General features: G+C 34.6%; 1 protein-coding gene across 2 annotated transcripts in view; it reads right to left on the bottom strand.

Annotated features, from left to right (window-relative positions):
* LOC134745647 (allatotropins-like) overlaps positions 1-20,560 on the bottom strand; it is a 67,924-nt gene that overhangs the window by 2,351 nt on the left and 45,013 nt on the right. Inside the window, exons 3-5 of one of the 2 annotated variants that reach the window (XM_063679769.1) lie at positions 12,934-13,014; positions 7,268-7,340; positions 2,014-2,101 (exon numbers count right to left, since the gene is read on the bottom strand). In XM_063679769.1, the coding sequence (XP_063535839.1) occupies positions 2,014-2,101; positions 7,268-7,340; positions 12,934-13,014 (242 nt within the window). The remainder of the gene's footprint in view (positions 1-2,013; positions 2,102-7,267; positions 7,341-12,933; positions 13,015-20,560) is intronic. The other variant, XM_063679770.1, reaches the window with a different exon arrangement.

Below are 20,560 nucleotides of genomic sequence, written 5' to 3'. Positions count from 1 at the left end.
CTTTCCTCATTCCAGGGAGTGACGAAAGTAGGCTTGTTCGAGCTGCTGAGGTGAAAATGAATTTGTAGCCCAGTTTCAAAATACACACACACACACACACACACACACACACACACAGCTATAGCTAAGCTAAGCTTGAAATATATTGACTATTGAATCAAGTACGTATTTGTCTCTTTTAGTTAGTAGATCATAACCATGACACTGGCCTAGGCAAGGCAGTAGGCAGCGGGTTCAAGACCTACTCGTTGAAAAAAATACAATTATTTTTAAAAAGTCAAAAACGTTTTCAGTAGCTGCACATTATTAGAACAATAAAAACCGGTCAGTTGAATAGGAATCTATAAAAAGTGGCCCGTCTAAGAGGGATCTCACGCATAGTTGTAGTTTTTTTTATATTAAATTGGTAACTACACGTTTTTACAAAGGCAAATGCCGTGAAAACAATCACACGAAAATTAGAAAGGCCAAACTCCAACCAAAATCTTACTAGGTTAAATTTGGCTTAATATAAAAAAATCACGAAAGAATGTCTAATTTACGTTTAATTTCAATTTCAATTTGCATACCACAGCAGTATCATTTTAGTATATAGCCGAGTTATATAGAATATATAGCCGTGGGACGTGACGAGCAAAATTTTAAACAGAAGCATATTTTTAGAGTTACTGAGTTACTAAAATGTTTAAACCATCGCGATGGCCATATCTTCCGTCGCGATTTTCGCGCGGTGCGACATATCTTTTTTTGCCTCCTTATTTCGTGGCTTTACACCCCCTCTAACTGCTCCTGGCTATACGTAAGAGCTAACTAATTAATTAAACTGCTCGTAGTTAACGTGCGATGACGTCACTTTAACAAGCCAAGGTGCACTTGTAGTACGGGAACCAATTTCCCGTAGTTCGCTTTAGAGTTTTCGCTTGACCGTGCATGATGTGATGGCGTAAAGGATTTAATTAGGTCCTTTATGTAACCCATTCAGTGCTAACTACGACATTTTGACATTTGACATTTGACATTTCGACAGGTGAAATGAAATATTTACGATAATCCAGGTAAAGTCAAGTCAAATATACTACTAATCTTAACTTTTTTCTTGCACCAAGATAAGACATTTATAAGATAAATACCAAATCAATACCACATAGTCTAAATATGCACCGACATGTCAGTAGCACGGTGATACCGCGAATTTTTGCTATTTATTTTAATATATTTAAATAGGGTTGCTACGCGCTACGATATGCTACGAAGCGTAGCACCATGCGGTGGTTGATATTTGTACAAGCGAAATGCAGCACACGTAATATCAAATTAATGTGATACGTAAAATAAAAATATTTTAAATATGTCGCGAAGCTCTGAATTAACAAAATGAATTATACATGTTACATTGTTTTGCTACATTTGTTTTTATAATAAACAAACACACAGAATGTTAAAATCTAATTAGTATTCTGAATACGTTTCAACCCTACAATTCTAGAAGTGAATCGTCGCTCATTAATGTTTTTAGAATTATTTGATGTGATATCGTAATACTGTTAATGAAGATTATCATAAGTAAAACAACTTTGACTAAATATTTTTTAACCAACCATGAAATGGATAAAAATTGTTTCGGCTGATCAGATGTAAATATTTTTAACTTTTATTCGCAGAATATGACTAAAAGTTGAAAACCCTCTGGGGGTTTATTCTGTTTTAACAGTTTGATATGGTTTTCATCTTATTTTGATACGACCTTATCGTGAGCGCCTATAAACGTCAGCGGCTCATGCTGTTTGACAAAATGCATTCAGAAGTCGACTTATAAAGCTTTTCGCTTACTTAATGGGGCACATAAGATACCCAAAAACATCACTAAAGGTAAGCGATTACATAAGTATTAAAGTATGTTTTTTAAAAACCCTTTAGCGGCTCTTTTATCAAACATCAACAAAATGAGATGAAAATCATATCAAATTGTGAACAGTATGAGCTATACTTATTATGTAATCTGTTGGTACAAACCTGGTTGATGTCTACGAATTTGCGGACTACGGATCGCGCAAAGTCCGGGTTGTTCACGATCTCGTTCACAAACCAGTCCAATGGAATGCTGGAAACAATTCAAATACTTTAATCATCTGATAATCATCTTCATACAGGCTAATTCGAACGTGCACTGACATCAAACTGTTCATTTTGCTGAGACTTGTCCGCACAAGTATTAGTGCGAGCGAGACGCCCGCGCGAATGACAGCTAACTGGTTTCGGATATATCGAATTGATGTCAGTGCATGTAAGAATTGGCCTGATACTCATACTCGTGTAAGTTGGGTACTATTGTCCTATAACACGAACAAATATTAAAATAGGTAGAACAAATAAATTTTTTACATTATTTCTGCTTAGTGGAGCATTAAAAAAGGATAAGACGAAAGTTATGGTATTTGAAAAGGAGGAATATATGACAAACTGTGAAATTTTGATTGGTCAAGAAAGAGTAGAACAAGTGAAAGAGTTTGTGTATCTGGGAACATTATTCACTAGGGACGGTAAGCATGATAAAGATATTGAAAGGAGAGTGAATGCTGGAAATCGCGTGAATGGGGCACTTAATGCTTTTATGAGCAGCCAGAAGGTGTCGCAAAAGGCACGTTTGGCTGTGCATAGAGGGGTGCTGGTGCCTACACTTATGTATGGTAGCGAAAGTTGGGTATGGCAGAAGAGGCATCAGAGCCAAGTGAATGCAGTGGAAATGAGAGCGTTGAAAAGTGTGTGTGGTGTGAGATTACAAGATAGAATTAGGAACAGTGTGATAAGGGAAAAGTGTGGACTGAGCGAAGATGTAGTGACAAAAATTGAGAAAGGTATGTTGAGATGGTTTGGACACGTGGAAAGAATGAGTGAAAGAAGGCTAACAAAGAGAGTGTATAAGGGAGAGGTAGAAACGGGAGTTGGAAGGGGCAGACCTCGGCGGACTTTCTCTGATCAGATCGGGGAAATCCTGAAGAAAGGCCAGGTCAAGAGCACCCTAAACCAGCGAGCGTGTATGAGGAATGTTATGATAGTGAAGGAAGCGAAAGAGGTATGTCAGGATCGTAGCAAGTGGAAATCCGTGGTCTCTGCATACCCCTCCGGGAAATAGGCGTGATTATATGTATGTATGTATGTATGTATGTATGTATGTATGTATGTATGTAAAAAAGGATATCAGTTATAGAGCATTAAATTAGTTAACATCTTAAAAACATCAGCAGCGTGGCGGTCATCTTGTAGGCTTTTCTCTTTAATTATATCTTCTTAAAACAATAGGAAGTTTCATCTAAGCATAAAGCGATGACATAAGTAAAGTAAGTATATTTTGTAAAAACCCTTTGGGTCGGTGAAGTTTTTTAAAAAGGAAAAATCCCAAAACGAGCACCTCGATCTTCTTACCGCGTCGTAAAATTTATTTTATTACTACTGACCACGCGAAAATTTGCGAATGACGCCATGAAAAGGGTTGGGGAAATGGATTTGATGCATCAATCAATCCCAAGTGTGGATTTAAGTTTTAAAAAACGAAGACAGAGGTCACGGTAACTAAATGAATTGATGTACTTATTTTAAACGTTGGTAAAGACGTTGATAATAAATAACTGATTTATTTACAGTAAAAGCGCTCAGCTAAATTTAGGTAAAATCAACCTAAGAATTTATTTGATCCATGTAAAAACTGTGTATCTTGAAACGCTTTTGTAAAAGAAAGAAATATGTTTTATATCTATTTTATTAATCGTACAATAAGAGCTATATAAAATTAATAATAAAAGCTTTATAAAGGCTAAAAATAATATATAAATAGAGGCTTCTGTGCTGCTTACTTCGATTATAAATATCCTAATATCCTTAAATGTGTCAAGATAAATCTTAAAACCCATTCCACAAGGTCGAGTGAGTGTGAAGTAGTGTTTGTGGGCAGCCTAATCTAATTGGCTCAGTGATTATCTGAACAGTTGGGACTTGAATCACGTTTTGGGACATATGAGACGTTTATTTATATGCCTTTTAAGACGATCTTGAGGATTCGTAATCCTTTAACATACAGTGTATGTTTATTGGATACTGATAAAAAGCTATATTCAGAAAAAAAATCACAGTTTTTTTTTTTACTTTTTTGTACAAAATAATAAAAAAAGCGCTGCAGATATTATTATATCGTATGTAAGAGATTTTAAACCGTGATATTACATTATTATAAGCCACAAAGGAACCACTTGAGTTTCAAAGAAAATGTGGTTTAAAACGTACTTGTTTTATGATGAGCAACTTTATATTTCTTAGAGCAAGTCTGTTAGTATTCATGAGCTTCATAAAAGACTTAAGTATGGAGGTATGATTACAGGTGGTGTGATTTTTAGATCTTAAAAGGAAAAAAACAACCTTTATTGGATCACTGTTGTTCGTCCGTCCATCCGTCCGTCCGTCTGTCTGTCAAAACCTTTTATCTCGGGAGCGCGTGGAGGTATCGAGTTAAAATTACAACCATATACTCCGGTCTACAGTCCCTTGAAGCTGTAAAAACTTCATACAAACTTCTAAGTTAACGTAAAAAAAAGATACGGCCGCTTATGCCGCAAAAAACGTATATTTCGTGGAAATCAAAATTTATAGGGTACTTCCCGTTGACCTGGAACTATGAAATATGGCAAGCAATATTATCTTAGACTATAAGTACTTACAGGAAAAAATCTGAAAACTATAACTTTGTAGTAAAATAAAGAGTTTTTAGTGTACGGCTCGCACTTAGCCGGTTTTTTCTTTTTAGTTAATATCTATTATTTAAAATGCATTGTTTCAGCGGAAAACGAGAATGCCAATACATTCAATTCTAGTTAAAATGTAAAGAAAAATATACGTGACTCGGTCGTTTGACCAAAATGAAAATGACCAATGCTATCAACCCATACATACAAAAGGTACCTTATTGGTTGAATGACTAAATAATTCACGTGGTAGTTTTATATTTACATTCCTTAAAGATATGTTTATTGGTGTAAATTCCAGCGGTATATCTAGTTTAAAACCTGAACTAGTGATATATTATATGTATAGTAGGTATATTTTAACACGAAACCGTAGTTTGCTCAATAGAAAATCCAATCAAAAATTTGAAATAACCCGCCATTTAACACCAGTCGACCTCACCTTAATCGTATATATAAAGAAAAATGCGAAATTCTGATTTACGAATCGTGTCAAAGCAAACTTAAGTAAAAGTTAGGCAAGCGAAGCTATTACTTAGAGGGAACTCTCAACAGGTGAATGTCATACGATCGGAAATCTGATAGTTCGGCGGAAGTTTATACAAGTCGAAAACTTTTTAAGTGCGATGTATGTACACTTCACGCCATTATTGATACAATTCAAAGTATCTTGTTGAAGGTTTTTCTTTAAATGGGATCAGTATTGAAAGTTTAGAATAAATGGCTTTTCAGAAACGAAGAATTTTTTTTTCTGAAATTTAATTCCTTTGCGTAATTAGATTGGGCAACTTAGTTTATTTTCTTTGTGGGTCATTAAAGAAAACGTGTGTGTGGAAAACTTTCAAATAGACAATTAAGAAGATTATGAATGTTATGATATTTATTTACGACTATTTGTCTTATTGGTATGTTGCAGGAAAAAGCAGTTTTAGCCGTATGGTTTGGAGAAACTAGTTATAAGTAAGGAAAACTTTTTTGAAATAATGGAAAATGGTCATATGTAAATAAATATTGTAAGCTATCAGTAATATTTAATGGACTATAACGATCGAAAATAGAATCGAAAATACCATAATCGGCCTGAACATAACTCACCTTAATTGAACTATATCCCAATTTTAACCGCCATCGTCATCCATTTATGTATAATCCGAGTGTTAACTAACCCAAATTTAAGTGAGTACTTTAACCCACCGATTACATTATCATCGTTAATTCATTATGTAGGTACCTACCCGATGTGCTTGGGCCTACCTACTGCCTCGATTTTCTATAAGATAACGAAACATATTTTCTCATCGGCAGCTCGAACAATTATATCTTTTCATTTTATCCCCTTATTTCGACGAACATTTTGGATTGTTGTTTCAAAATAGCTACGATATTTTCGTGCTATTGTTGAATTATAGAACATACATTTTGAATAAATTTGTCATTTTTTTCTACTCGTATTTTTTTCTTTGCGGTCATAGATTTGTTACGCTTGTGGTAAAGTTTATTTGCTTCCAATTCCTTGAAATCCCCGTTTCGCTCAAGATTCCACTGAAAACAGTATAGCTTATTTTAACTTTCGATCCGTGAACGAAAAATATCCACATTGAACATTTTCATAACAACCTATATTATAAATATTTAAAGATTTTCCTACGAAAATTTAGAAACTGTAATCTTATCCCTCTTCACCTGAATGTTGGTTATTAATTTAATATATGTTTTAGTGTAGGCACTAAAATCATATAAACAAGAGATTATCCCCGCGTTACCTACGTTATTCATGCTGATCAAATGTGGGTACCAATTGATCGCGATTAGTAGCCGTACCCGACTTATCTATTTAGTGGTCAATATTTCAATGTTGATTAGAATTCAGGTCCACTTAATTACATGCGCGCATTAATTAGTTGTCGTGATTACCAATCAGAAGCAGTTAGGGATGAACGAATCTGAATTAGATTGAAAATTAGGGACCACACCTTTGAACTGGTCCTATTTATAGATATTTATAGCTTTGCGTTGCGCTGTTACACCACATTACAGTGTCATTTATTTTTTAGTTTCATTTTGTACCTAATGCAAAGCCAAAAAGAAGGATTGTGATTTTAACAGTATATGTACCTATGTACCAGTGTATGTATATGTACCTATCTTTGTATTATTTTTACGTGTATTACACCCGTGGCTACAAGTAGGTAGGTACTTACGAATGAACGATTTTGATGAATAAAATGACAATAAATTAGGTTTTATGACTCAATTTCTAAAAAGGTACCATATCTACGATATTTTTCTCCCACATCCCATAGGGGAATGAGTTTACCTAAAATGGCATTATGCCTGCTTTCCAAAGCACTTCCTTACATCAGTAAAGTGTCGAACAATTTGCACCGAGCACTCGAATAAGGGATAGTTAGGCCGAATCGATTTGAACTGTAAGTTCGTCAGCTAAACATAGTAGGATTTTGGGACATTACCTAATGATTTTCACGTAGACGAGGTCGCGGGCAAAATTTAATCTATTAACTAATAACAATTACCTTTCGTCCTCCATCTCCTGCCCTTCCCTCTCCGGCGCGGCCAGTGTCTCCCAGAAGTTGTCCAAACCGTACACTGCAACAGTAATTAGGCTTAAGCTGACAGCCCACGCCACCGTTGGAAAAGACGGCTTTGCCTTCATGAGGAGATCTTTAATTCGACACGAGTCGTTATTTCGAAACTTGTTAGACTTTATGGAATATTTTTGCTATAAACTTCAAGATACTTCATAGCTTAAATAAGTAAGCTCTTCAATAACGATAATTTTCATGACTTTTATTTAAAATGGATGATAAAGACTGTACACGATGAAACCCGGCAATGCATGATCTGGTACATCTTTTTACCGAATGCACACATTCCAGCAGTTACCTAATTCTTTTATTTTAATAATCTGAAATTATTGTTATTTATAATTAAAATACAATCATATTACAATGTATGGGCTTCTGTGAGTTTTACCTCGATTTTTTTGTCTAGCGTTTTCTGATAATCTTCACTCGCTTCGTACTAAATAAATACAATGCCACAACTATATTTATGTTTTCATAAGCTGTTTTATACTCGTTAGAATGTAATCTTACCAAAAACATACTTTTTTAAACTCTCTTCTACTTGAGGTAGCCAGGAAAACTTACTACTCCAAGCACTGAAAGTTGTTTTTATATGGTAGGCATTTTTTTGTCAAAAAATCAAATTCACCAAAGGTAAAGCACCTCAGAACTATCTCAATCTGAACACAATCAGATTTTTTTTAGATATTGTGAAAAGAGAATGTTATAGGTTATAATTTGGTTTATATACTTAATTAAAAATAATAATAAAAAATTAACTCGAAATTTGGTAAAGACTGTCAGAACACCGTGGAGAAAAATATATAGGTACTGTGGAATATATTACGCTCAAAGTCTCAGACAACTTAACTTTATATTATGTTTCTAATTTTATTATGTAGTTTGATAACCACAAATTATTAAGGGAAAAGTGCTGCTTGAAAATGTACATTCATTTAAAAGATTTACCACATGATTCGTGGCCGGGTTTCATCGTGAACAGTCTTTAGGCGCTCTTCTATTGAATAAAAGCAAAACAATTCGATCCCCAAAAGAAAAACCTTCGTAGTTTGACCCTAACTCTAATAATAAAGTATTATAACTGAGGACCTAGCGAAGATGATAATCGTTGATAAGAAACTTAAATAGAAACTTAAATAATGTATGAAAATAGTCACATGACTTCGTAGCATCTGTCATCCCGATGTATTTTTTCTTGTCGTTCGGCGTTTGTTTATGTATAGGTACGATTTGTCATCTTGGCTAGGCCTTCATGTGTAGATAATACTTTATTGCTATGTACAGTGAGGTTAGAAATTGCATGGAGAAATTATAAATGGAATTAATTAATTCATCATCTCACTGTACATGTATTTCAGATCGTATTTTCCCGAAATTAAATCAAGCACATAATGCACTGTAAAGGGTACTTTTACCTAGATATGCTCAAAGATAAATACTTCAGTTTATATATCTGAATTTGAATATACAGCCGACTTGATCCACAGGTACCTTCATTCTCGAAATGTTGAATCCAGAATGCTATATGTTGAACTTAAACTGCAATGCACATTGCATAGATGCAAGCTATAATTAACAGATATCTCGAAATATACACGAGTTTATATTTGGCTTCAGCAAAGCAATACCTGCCATATCTTTGACAGACACAGGCCTTATTAAGGTAACAATGGCTTATTCATTAAACTTATTAAGCAAAAGTACCTATAATAGAGCAGGACACAATAAAAGCTATCTTACGAAGCACACTCACGTTGTTACTAATTATTACGTAGTGACCGAAGGCAGAGAACACACCTATAATAATATATAAATATAAATCTTATTAGACACCTATTTTTAAATACAATAGAAGAAAAATATAACAGTTTATGGTAAATAAAATATATTGTTGGAAGGAATAATCCAAGCGTCATTATTTTTCGTTTAACCTTTTGGTCAGTGGTTGTTTTATTTGCGAAGGTAATTATTTAAAAAAGTCCACTTATTAATTAAGCCACAATTTAATGGATATTCTGTCTTTTGTCGATAAATATGAATATCGTTATTTTCTTCAGAAACAGGATCTAAATTGCAAACATATTAGAGACAGCATTACCTACACTAAAAACATCGTGCAACGAATTTGTCAAAGTATGATTTTGCATCTAGTTAAACACACTCCTTGGTGTTAACAAAATACTAGGTCTTGTTACATAGTGTATGTATATGCGTTGTGTATTAAAAGTACATTGCTTTAGGTCAATGCCCGTATCTTTCGCGCGATCCGATTCAACTTTTAACTAGGTATCGCCTTGTAATAAGATAGCGGGCTTAATGAAATTGCCGCGAGCGAGATAAAGTTTTCATTGGTGTCCTTTACAATCAGCGTTGTTTTAATTAATGCAAACTTTTTTGTAAATTAAAAATAACAACATTACATACCTATACATCAACATTACTTAAGACAGGTAGCACCAAATCGTCAGTAAAAGTGCCTAATAATTTTACAAAGAATTTACTATAGGTACCTTTGGTAAGATTTATATTTAGTTCTTAATCAGTTTGTCGATTGTGGTTGGTGCAACCGGAAGTTAGTTATTGTAGCCAATTTTAGAAAAAAATAAAGAACGAATCTAAAATAGGTACATGTATTTTTCCTTTTTCTTAAAATAAAATGGTTTGACTTAATGGAATTACAATGTCCATGCAAATTGCTTAAACAAGTTGCATAGGTATTTCATGTATTTCCTGCGACAGTTTTTAATATAAACAATTGCTCTAATGCGTGTATAGGTACATAAACGTGGACATGACATGTCAACCGCTTTTATTAACGAGTAGGTACAGTCGAGTTCATAAATATGTATACATTTTTTCACCTTATTGCAATGGATTAAGGTGAAGAAATGTATACATATCTATGAACTCGACTCTACATTAATGTAATTATTTTTAAGCGACATTCACACTTGTCAGTCCGACATTCATAAATTCAGTGTTTTGGCTGAAATAAAATGCATGATAATACACATAAATACATAAGCTTACACTATATATCTTTTATGAGCGTCGTATTTATTGGACAATTTTTGCATACAATTTGTAATCCCGGAAATACAACAGGACTAACACTTATTAGCATTTAAATGGGATACTATTAACACATGTCCTGTGTCCCGAAAAGCATTGAAATCATTTCCGTAATTAATAGTCGTTAAGGTCAATGTGGCGAAGACCGGATAAAATGACTGTATAAAGAAGCCCACTGACTATCAGTCCGCCGGACGATATCCACCTGTCAGTTGTTCGGAACTGTCAAATTTTTGTTCTAACTGACAGGCCGATATCGTCCGGCGGACTGATAGTCAGTGGGCCCCTTTACTGGGAAAACCGTCATAGAGCAAGAACTTTAGTATATGTACGGACTTCGCTCAGACATAGTCAGAAATGAAGAGCTTCAATCCTTCTGCTCTACCGACCTTCTGTAAGTGGAGTATCTGTACAAACGCAAGAGTTAAAAGCGACAAAAGAGCTTGTATATAGTCTTCCCTTATAAACGGTATTCACCACATCGACCTTCATTAAATAACCATTGACAAAACAACAATTAATTGATAAATGGCTAAAACCTCTCATAAACTATAGTCAAGCTTATAAGTCACCTCTGTCAAACAAAACACAGTAAGTCTATTCATTATTTCATTATTTTTGGGACTTAACACGTTCACGGACAGTCCATCGAGAGACGTAAAGAATGACTCACGTTAGACCGGGCCGTGTCCGGGCCGGAGCTTCCGGCGCTTACTTTTCTATGACATGACAGGTGATCACGTGATGCTTTCCATAGTAAACGAAGCGCCGGAAGCTCCGGCCCGGACACGGCCCGGTCTAACGTGATTCATCCTTAAAAGTGATATGGCACCACGGCTGAAGCCGATGATTTTTACTTTGGCAAAACCGTAATCCCATCCACAGACGTCGAGTTTTCATATGATTATAATGAAGTCAAGTATCTTTTGTCGTTTTAGGTACACCACAAGGCTCTCTGGTATCCCAGCAAAATTCTCAGTGACTTACTTACCGACTTTATGCATCACCACCAGTACATGGCCATGACGCATGCTGTGATACGACACGGCTGAGAACGTTATACGGCTATAGACGAGATGCCGTATCACGGGCCTCTTCAATGTACGAAGATGTATTACAAACTGCGCTGTCAATATGTAGCACAACTTTTGTAGAAAATGCAATGTGGCAGTCCGTCCATAGGCGGTAAAACACATTGTATGGGATTTACCTGTGCCACATCACGCAGTTGCGAGAATGGCGCTGTGCCCGTGAACGTGTTAAAAATAATAATAGCACACAGAGAACACGTCAAAATTAGCCCTCAGTTTGCACGTGGGGTTAGAGCCGTCTCATGGCTTTTTATCAAAATAGTGTAAACATAGTATTCCTTTACTGCTATAATGGGTCGTGAGCTTATCCCGAATCGGGGCATTACCTCGCTTGTTCGGCATTTTTCGCTTGCCGTATCCGACGGCTACGTTAACTTTGTTATCGGGCTTGAAATCCGTTCTTCTTGGTCTCTTTTCTTCTTCTGTTACAGCACCGATTAATGTTTAATTATTGTGAGGTTATTTGATAAATATGGTAGAAAAACGTAAACATATTTGAAAATCATATTGACAAAGGCTTGAGATCAAATATTTTTAACCTGTTTATTATATCATTGTCCGATTTCTGGAACGAAGTTTGAATTCACTGTTCTGCCTAATAATATAATTAGAGAAGAATACTACGATAAAGGAGCTATACCTAGTTTTATGGTAAGAAGAATATTATATGGCAAAAGAACTTGTTGGTATATTCTCTTAGATAAATTAAATAGATTACCTAAGGAATTAGTACAAATATTAGAAATAGAAAACCATCGCAAATCAATAAACTTCTTAAAGAATACTTCACAAAGGATCTAGGAAATATACTGGCAAAAACTTAAAAAAATAACCATTAGCTGAATTTATGTAGTTGTAATTATATTTTAAATTACTCAATATTAACAACAAAACGCGAATTTAGTGACCGCGCATATAATCTCATGTTAGAGATTTAGCACACAAAATGTATAATAATAGATTTAAGCACTTTTTCTTCTTGAAATATATATTTAAATTTAAATTTTTATTTATTTATAGATATATGTCTAGTACGTAATATAAAATGAGTACATACTTTATCTAATTCTAATGTTATATATTGATTCTAAAAGATTATAAGAAACCTACTTACTCCTAATTCTAAGAACTAGAAGTCTAATCCCTCGATATTATGAATACCAGTCAATCTTACATTAATATAAAGCACATTATTTTCAAAAAGCAGACATAAAGCTTAATATTTTAAACATTCTTTGCGCTTCAAAGCCTGACGGCCAGAGAACACCGGCTGCGTGTGCGTAGCGCAAAAATGTTGCAGCCTTGCACGCACACGTCACGCAAGTGATGTGTCGTCTCTCATACGGATCTCTATATCACAACGCGCACGTGCACGTCAACGCACACCCACCCATTGTGCACAGGCCTAACACGATACCGCTGACAGTTTACCTTCATCAGCGGTCTCATCACTCCGTTTGCCGAAGCTCCGAGCCACCATCATTAAGTTCTTGGGGTTAAAGCGCCTGGGCTCTGTCGAAAACGTTTTTATAAGCACTTCCATTTGTCTATGTATGGAAGTTATACACTTGAAACCAGTCGATATGGTTTTACACAGTACAGTTTTTGCGCCAGATGCATTTTGTTATATTCAAAACTCCTGAACACTGCGGAAAGAATGACTAACGCTAGAATAGTCCGGGTCTGGGCCGAGGCTTCCGACACTTCGTTTTATATAACGAGTGATCGGTGATCCTGATCACGTGATGGTTTCTATAGAAAATGAAATGTTAGAAGCCTTGCCCGAACCCGGATCGTCTAGCGTGAGTTATCCTTTTATGCTAGTGTAATCAACTACATGTTATCCGTTGTCTTACTTGTAATTTTTAATTGAAACTTATTAACTAACCAATAAGAGTGATAAATGCATCTGTCAAGCCAGTGAGTGGTTATTTCTACCTGTTGACGCACAGTGTGAAAGTAGGTACCAGTAATTTAGTGCACAGAATAAACACGAGTAGTGTAAAGGCACCAGTGCTCAGCCATGCACCAGTGGTCAGCCTTGCTTATTTTTGGCTGTAATTAGCAAAGTTTATATAATTATCATGTCCAAAGTGGGTGATACTATAGATTGATAAACTATTGATTGATTTATTTTTTATTTTTTAAATAATTGTCAAGCATTACATGAACCACAACACTTCTTCAAAGAAGTGATGTCTTTTGACATGAAGGGTCATGTGCTGATATGCGCCATTTGTTTTTTGGGGTGTCACGTGGTATTTTGATATTTAAGACGTTAACAAACGAACTGTGATTTCTTGTTAAAAGAATGTGGACTGCTTCATATTATTAAACATAAGATAAGATAAGATACATTTATTGATAAAATTGTACAAATTTTATTAATAATTAATATATCTAAAAAAGGTAAAAAATTAATATGAAATACATATAAAAGTTACATTTTAAGGCGGCTGACTTTTGGGAACTACATTTTGTACAAAATCCAATAGTCAGCAAGGGAGGCTGACCATAGGATTAACTTTTTTTATTTTCAAATGAAATCTAAGTCGTTATGCCCCAGCACCTTTAAATATTTACATTATTATGACTTTATTTGATTGAAATACATCAAATACCTAGTACTGGCTGACCAGTGGACATTGAGATCGCTGAACTCAGAACCCACTAATCAGCCGTTAAAATGGGCTGGCTTGGCACTGGGTACTTAAAAGCTGTCTGTTGGTACACAGCTAGGGGGGTGATTACTGGCAAAAAGCCCTTTCATTATATTTAATGAAATATTTCCGAAAGCTAAATTCAATAACGTTTTATTCTTTACAAAAATTTAACTATATTAAATTCTTGAACAGTACAAACTTTAATAATTCTTATTAATCAATTAGTAAGCAAATTAAAACAATCTTAAACATAGAAATGTCGTAAAAAGGCTGACTACTGCAGGTGCCTTTACCCCAGTATAATAACAGACACACGCTTACAATTCGTAGACCTTGGGGCCGTTTATCAAAATCTTGCAGCTTAAAATACAAGTGGAAGTCCCTTACTTACTAACAAAAGCTGTCTAAAAGGGACTTCCACTTTTGTGTCATTAAAAGCTTGTAGCTTGTAATACAAGCTACAAGCTTTTAATAAACGGCCCCCTTTTCTAATTGCAATAAGATTAACAAATGATCACTTAATTGTGTCGACGATGCTATGTCCTCGAGATATTTAATTTTATTGTGGATATAGGTACGTTCAGGTTATGAGTATTCACTGTAGGTATATCGGAAAATTCTCAACTTTGTAACATTATATTTATTTTAAACATATTTTTATTTTATATCGGATACATAACAGTTGAATTAAACTTTTAACCTAGATCTGCCCAGATTGAGTTACTTATAATACTTTCGCTTCTTGGCCAAGACAGCCGTCGAATATTGCAAAGTTAAGAAACATCTCGGAACAGAACAATTTAGTATTAAAAGTAGATTCTTAATTTAGATCCGTCACAAAGATCCTTATACTTATACTTATCAAAAACATAACATTACCAAATAAGCAAAAGTTTCATAGTCTTCGAAACTTAAAGCACCATTTAACACTTTTATTATAAATATACCTTCCGGCTCCATTTCTGGCGTTCTTTTTCCGAAATCTCTGGCGGTACCTACCGGTGCTGAACTTTTGAATATATACGTAGTGCGACTGGCTCGTTCCGGTACAAATTGGTCTTGCATGTCCCCTAATAATAAACAGGTTTAGAAATAACAATAAATAAAACAAAATGTAAATATCAAGGTTATTTTTGAGTCCATAATTATTATTTTTACGGAGTTAAAAAAAGTAAAAGGTTTTTCCTATTTTATGTTTCAACAATTTCTTAAAGCAGCGGTATACTTTCTACACCTTTAAGCTGCCTGATACAAAGATTGCAACGTATCTATCAAAAAGACTGATAGGTACAGTAAAACAGTTCACAAAGCCCAGCACGACCATGTTTTACCAGAAAATTATTAAGCACCAGTCAAGCCAGAAAATCTTCAGGTCAGTTCGAAGATTAGGCAATGGTTTAAATATATCACGATTCACGTTCCTCATTAACAACTGAGACAATTCTATAGGTGGAATTATGTAAGCTTTAAAACAATAACCAAGTATATAAGTTGAGACAGGAAGTAAGTGTTTTCGTTGGTTTGTCTAAGCGCTTTCAATACTTCCATTTATTTAACCGTAAGAATAATCACGTAAGAATACCTTCGGATTCCCTGTATGCCGTCCTTTTTCCAAAACCTTTAGCCAAAGCTACTGGTAGTGAACTTTTAAATGTTGGCGCTCGGTTAGAATGCTCTAGAATATCGTCGATGTTACCTAATACTAAATAAGAATGATGTTTAAAGTAACAACGAAAATATTTATTTAGCTACTAGTCGAAACAGCAATGCGAACATGTTTTCGATTCCAATTGTTGTTTGTGTGGAGTTACGAAGGTGGACAATGGCCTGACTACTGCTAAACCTATAGTGGTTTACTAAACCTAGCAGAAGTCATTTGTTTGTAAGTGAGGATATTTACTTATTTATTCAGTTAAACTGTTACTTATGAAGTCAATTAGGAAAGTTTCAAGTCAAATTTGAAGACAACTCATTCAAAATGAAAGTCTTTTCAGGATAGGACAGCTACAGACTTTTCCTAAGCGCTGCTTTTAAACAGTATAGTAGCTATATTCAAATAATATCTCCAGTTACAAAACATGTAAAGCACTCTTAAGCACAATTCATTTTTTCCAACAGAATACCTTCGGGTTCCAATTTTGTGGTTCTTTTTCCATAACCATACGCAAGATTTGCCGATTGAGGCTTGAAGGTTGGCGTCCGATAGCTACGCTGCAATGGAGTCTGATCTCGATCTTCGCCTAACAATCAACTACGGTTAATACAATCTATACCTATACACTTAGTAAGGCACAAATAGCAATTCAACCTTTAGCATACCTGTGGCATTACTCTTCGCAGGCACCGTTAAGGCTATACATATTTTGAAGTAGTTACGAGAAGCTACAGAAACCAGTCAACATGGGTTTTGTACTAATAACAATTTTGAAATCCTTGTAGGATTTTCATAAGCATTTTGCATATATTCCTGGAGATAAGTTTTCAGCATCTGAATAATAAGCAACAACAACTGACTATGATACCTTTCAAAGGTTTGTGATATAAGTTTAAAAATATTCATCGAGAAAACCAGTCTTAGTTCTCGACTCAAAGCACCACCAATCACTTTCAATTATTTCTCCATAAAGGGTACCTTCTGGCTCCATTTCTGGTGTTCTTTTTCCGAAATCTCTTGCGTAATTATTGCTCGATGAACTGTGGAAAGTTGGCGTACGGTAGGTGCGCTCCAGCGACGTTTGTTCTCGAAATTCTCCTTAATAACGAATTAGGGTTAAAACAAAGTGTTTAATATGTACTCGAAAACATTGAATTAATGAAACAGTTATTTTAGACTAGTATCATAGTATTCATATACATATCCGATACAAATAATAAGTATGCATATTTTCACATGGTGAGGGAAGCAAATAATTTATTAGGTATTTCCGAATATTATACAAAGCCACAAAATCAAGTCGAAGTGGTTTTGCTATGTAACAAAAATACAAGCATTTTTGCAAATTTCTCTTGACATTTATTGTGTTTGGCACCTTTTACACAACAATCAATAGAATATAAAAAAAATAAAAGCAACACGGCGTCTTACTTCCTTCTAAAGCTCTTTTGTATTTGTTTTCAAAAGTATGAAGTATATTCGAGAATCGGGTCTCCGTGTTGTTCTCGAACTATCCAAAGCACCATCAAACACTTCGAGTTATATGTCCCATAATGGGTACCTTCTTGTTCAATTTCTGGCGTTCTTTTTCCAAAGTCTCTGGCATAATGCTGAGCTGATGGGCTCTTGTATGTCGGTATTGCGCGGTAGGTACGCTCTGGTGGAGTTTGGGCACTGACATCCCCTAATGAGTGAAGGTTAAACACAAGCTTGATTAGATAAATGTTATTATCTGCAGGAAACACAGAAGAACAAACTTCGCTTATTGAATTGTGAAGTCGGAAAGTAATTTCGCTCGACTCAGTAGCAGTCTAAGTTGGTTGTCACTTGGTTGTTGATTATTGTCTTCGAGCTGGGTTAAGTTGTAAGAAAATGTACAATACCAATAACCTAACAATACTCACAGTAAAACAAAGAGACAAAAATGTGGATAGATTGACAAAGCTAATATATTATGAGCTACAAACATGCACCAAACATAGAAAGTTTTGTTATATTATAAATTAATTAAGCAGATCATATAAAACCTAAACCTTTATTTTCCATGTAGGTAGCAATCCAATCTGTGATAACATGCGTATTATGTTATTAACATGGATTCCCAAATGATAAGGATGTATCTAAGTTATATTCCTGCAAATTAGTAAACATATAAATAAGTAATCTTCAACCCAATTATAGTCATAAATAAATAACAAAAATAACCGTCATAATGTTATTGCGAAAAGACCAATAGAGACATGAATGTCCCACAATTACCAAAAATGAATTCAACGGGTTCTTACTAGTACAAAACAATTGCATAGATCATTTGAATCTCAATGGTCTACCTTCCATTACATGAACTCTCAATTCATCGCAAATTATGCGACCCGTTGGACTGTTGTATAACTTCCAAAACTAGATGAATATCTTATCCGCCAGTTTATATACATGATAATAGATCGCTTATTCAATTCCTGGTGCCTTGCTTGGAAGATATTTTGAAATGGGTATATTTGAATTCAAAAGGTGGCAAAGGGTCAATAGTTGCTTATTTTATAAGTTGTTTTTTTTTAATATATAAATAATAGTATTGATAAAGTAAAGTACAATGTTCGTTATTTTGGAAAGTCTCCTTATAAAAATAGCAGCAATTTGATATGTGTAACAAACTGAAAGCTTTAAAATGGCTCTTGAACTAATACAATTAAAAACGACAGGTACCTATTTTTAAGCTGTTACAAAATTAAATCGTCTGTCAGATATCGAAGAATACTTTTTTTTTCATGACTATGGCTAAATTCATTACTTCTTTGTCAACATATATTATTCCCTTAAAAAAGGGCGTATTGAGAAACACAAATTAAATATAATTCCAAACATAAATTCGAATTAATTCATAGGTAGCTCTCGCACATGTATCGCTGCCTCGCTACGGAGCGAGCTCTAAAGGAGCGAAATATGTGCACGGACTTTAGATCAAGTGATACCGGGCGTTTTATGAAATAAATACCTACTTAATAATATTGAAAACCTGATTCTCAAAGATCCTGGTGTTTTTGGGTTCTTTCAACTCAGAATCACTAGCATATTCAATCCTGATGATAAAAAAATGTCCCAAAGTTTTGTATAAAAATTGTACATTCCATTACGCCACGCACATACCTACAAGCGAAAAAAATCGAATTTAAACTGACGTACTATACTAACCATAAATAATTTTACGGTTTAGACAAACTTGTTTTAGTCAAATTATTTAATGTTAGTGAAAATAATGTTCACACTAAAACGTGACGTAATGGAATGGACATTTTGGGACATCTTTTTTTAATGGCTGAATGGAGAATGCTGTCGATTCTGAGTAGAATGAGCCCAAGAATGTCCAGATTTGAATCAGGTTTTCAATATTTATTTTAGAAAACGCACACGCACACAAACGTCAAATGCACATACCACTTAGAGGATTTAACCAAACAGAGACGAATTGTCTGTTAATTTCTGTACAAAACAGTCTGCCGATTTTTGCGGGGGAGGGGAACGTCAAATGTATACGTAACGTAAAAAATAGCCATGTCAGATAAACTAAAGTCCATACATGGTGTATGACCATTGGCCGACTATTTTCGACAGAGGGGAACGCCTGTTAATATGTCCGTTTGGTTATATTATATCATCTAAGACATACCAGCTTCAGGCTCCTTTGAGCTTTCCAGGAGATTGGCATTTCAAGCCGAACAGCACGAACTATTTCGGAATCGTGAGTGTTCGATTTGGTTCCAGACTGCGGCTTTACATGTAATTTTGTTGAGCTTAATGGTGACACGAATTGCAGGAACTTGACTGATTTTAACGACAGTTACTTATAACGACGTCGGTTAAAGTGGTATCTAGAGATAATAAATTGATCGAAATATCAAAGATTAATGAAAAGTAGCCACATTATGAATAGTAATGTAATGTGAAATTCATTCTGGAAAAGTATAGACTTGTGGTGAACTTCCTCTGCGACATAATGCGGAACATCGTGTCGCTCTCGCTTCAATTTCAAATCATTTATTTCGTCAAACTGTGACACATATTTTGTTAGGAAATAACAGTTTCTAAAGGGTTGGTACCTCAGCCTAAAACTGATATCTATACCTAAACCTAAAACTCAGCCTTACTTCAGTCTTGTTAGCTATCAAAATCGATGTTTCCAAACATTTAAGCATTGTCGTATGAAATAGACACAAAGGACACAGATTACCGCTTTACCTAGCTAGGCACTTTTGTGAAAAAGGCGACATCAACGAGGAAATGTCGAATTTTTTTATTTGAAATGGATTTTTCATAGGAAATTGCGTCCGTTTTTCATGTATGAACGGAATTTCTATTTGACTTGCAAACATTATGCGGAAAGAAACAAAGTTCTTACACAAACTTTGGAAATTGCAAGACTTACACTACTGAAGTTTCAGTCATTCATTGTCGTTAGGTGGATAGAATATTGTGCTATTAATCTCGGTTAAGCACAGCTTCTAGAATCAACCAACAAGTGCGGATGAGAAAAATATAGCGGGGAAAACGAACTCTGTCATTAAGAAAATATTAATGTAGAATGTACTATAGTTTAATCATAGAATAAGAATTTCCTTATTTATATTGTAGTACGCAACAAAATTGCCAAGGAGAAAAAAAATTAATGATATCTAATTACTTTATAAAATAAATTCAGTCAGTTTAGATTAATTAAGAGTGTATGGATTAGTCTTCAGCATCA

The sequence above is a fragment of the Cydia strobilella genome, chromosome 11 (assembly GCF_947568885.1).
Source record: "Cydia strobilella chromosome 11, ilCydStro3.1, whole genome shotgun sequence".
NCBI classification, from domain to species: domain Eukaryota; kingdom Metazoa; phylum Arthropoda; class Insecta; order Lepidoptera; family Tortricidae; genus Cydia; species Cydia strobilella.
This window is presented reverse-complemented; position numbering and strand designations above follow the sequence as displayed.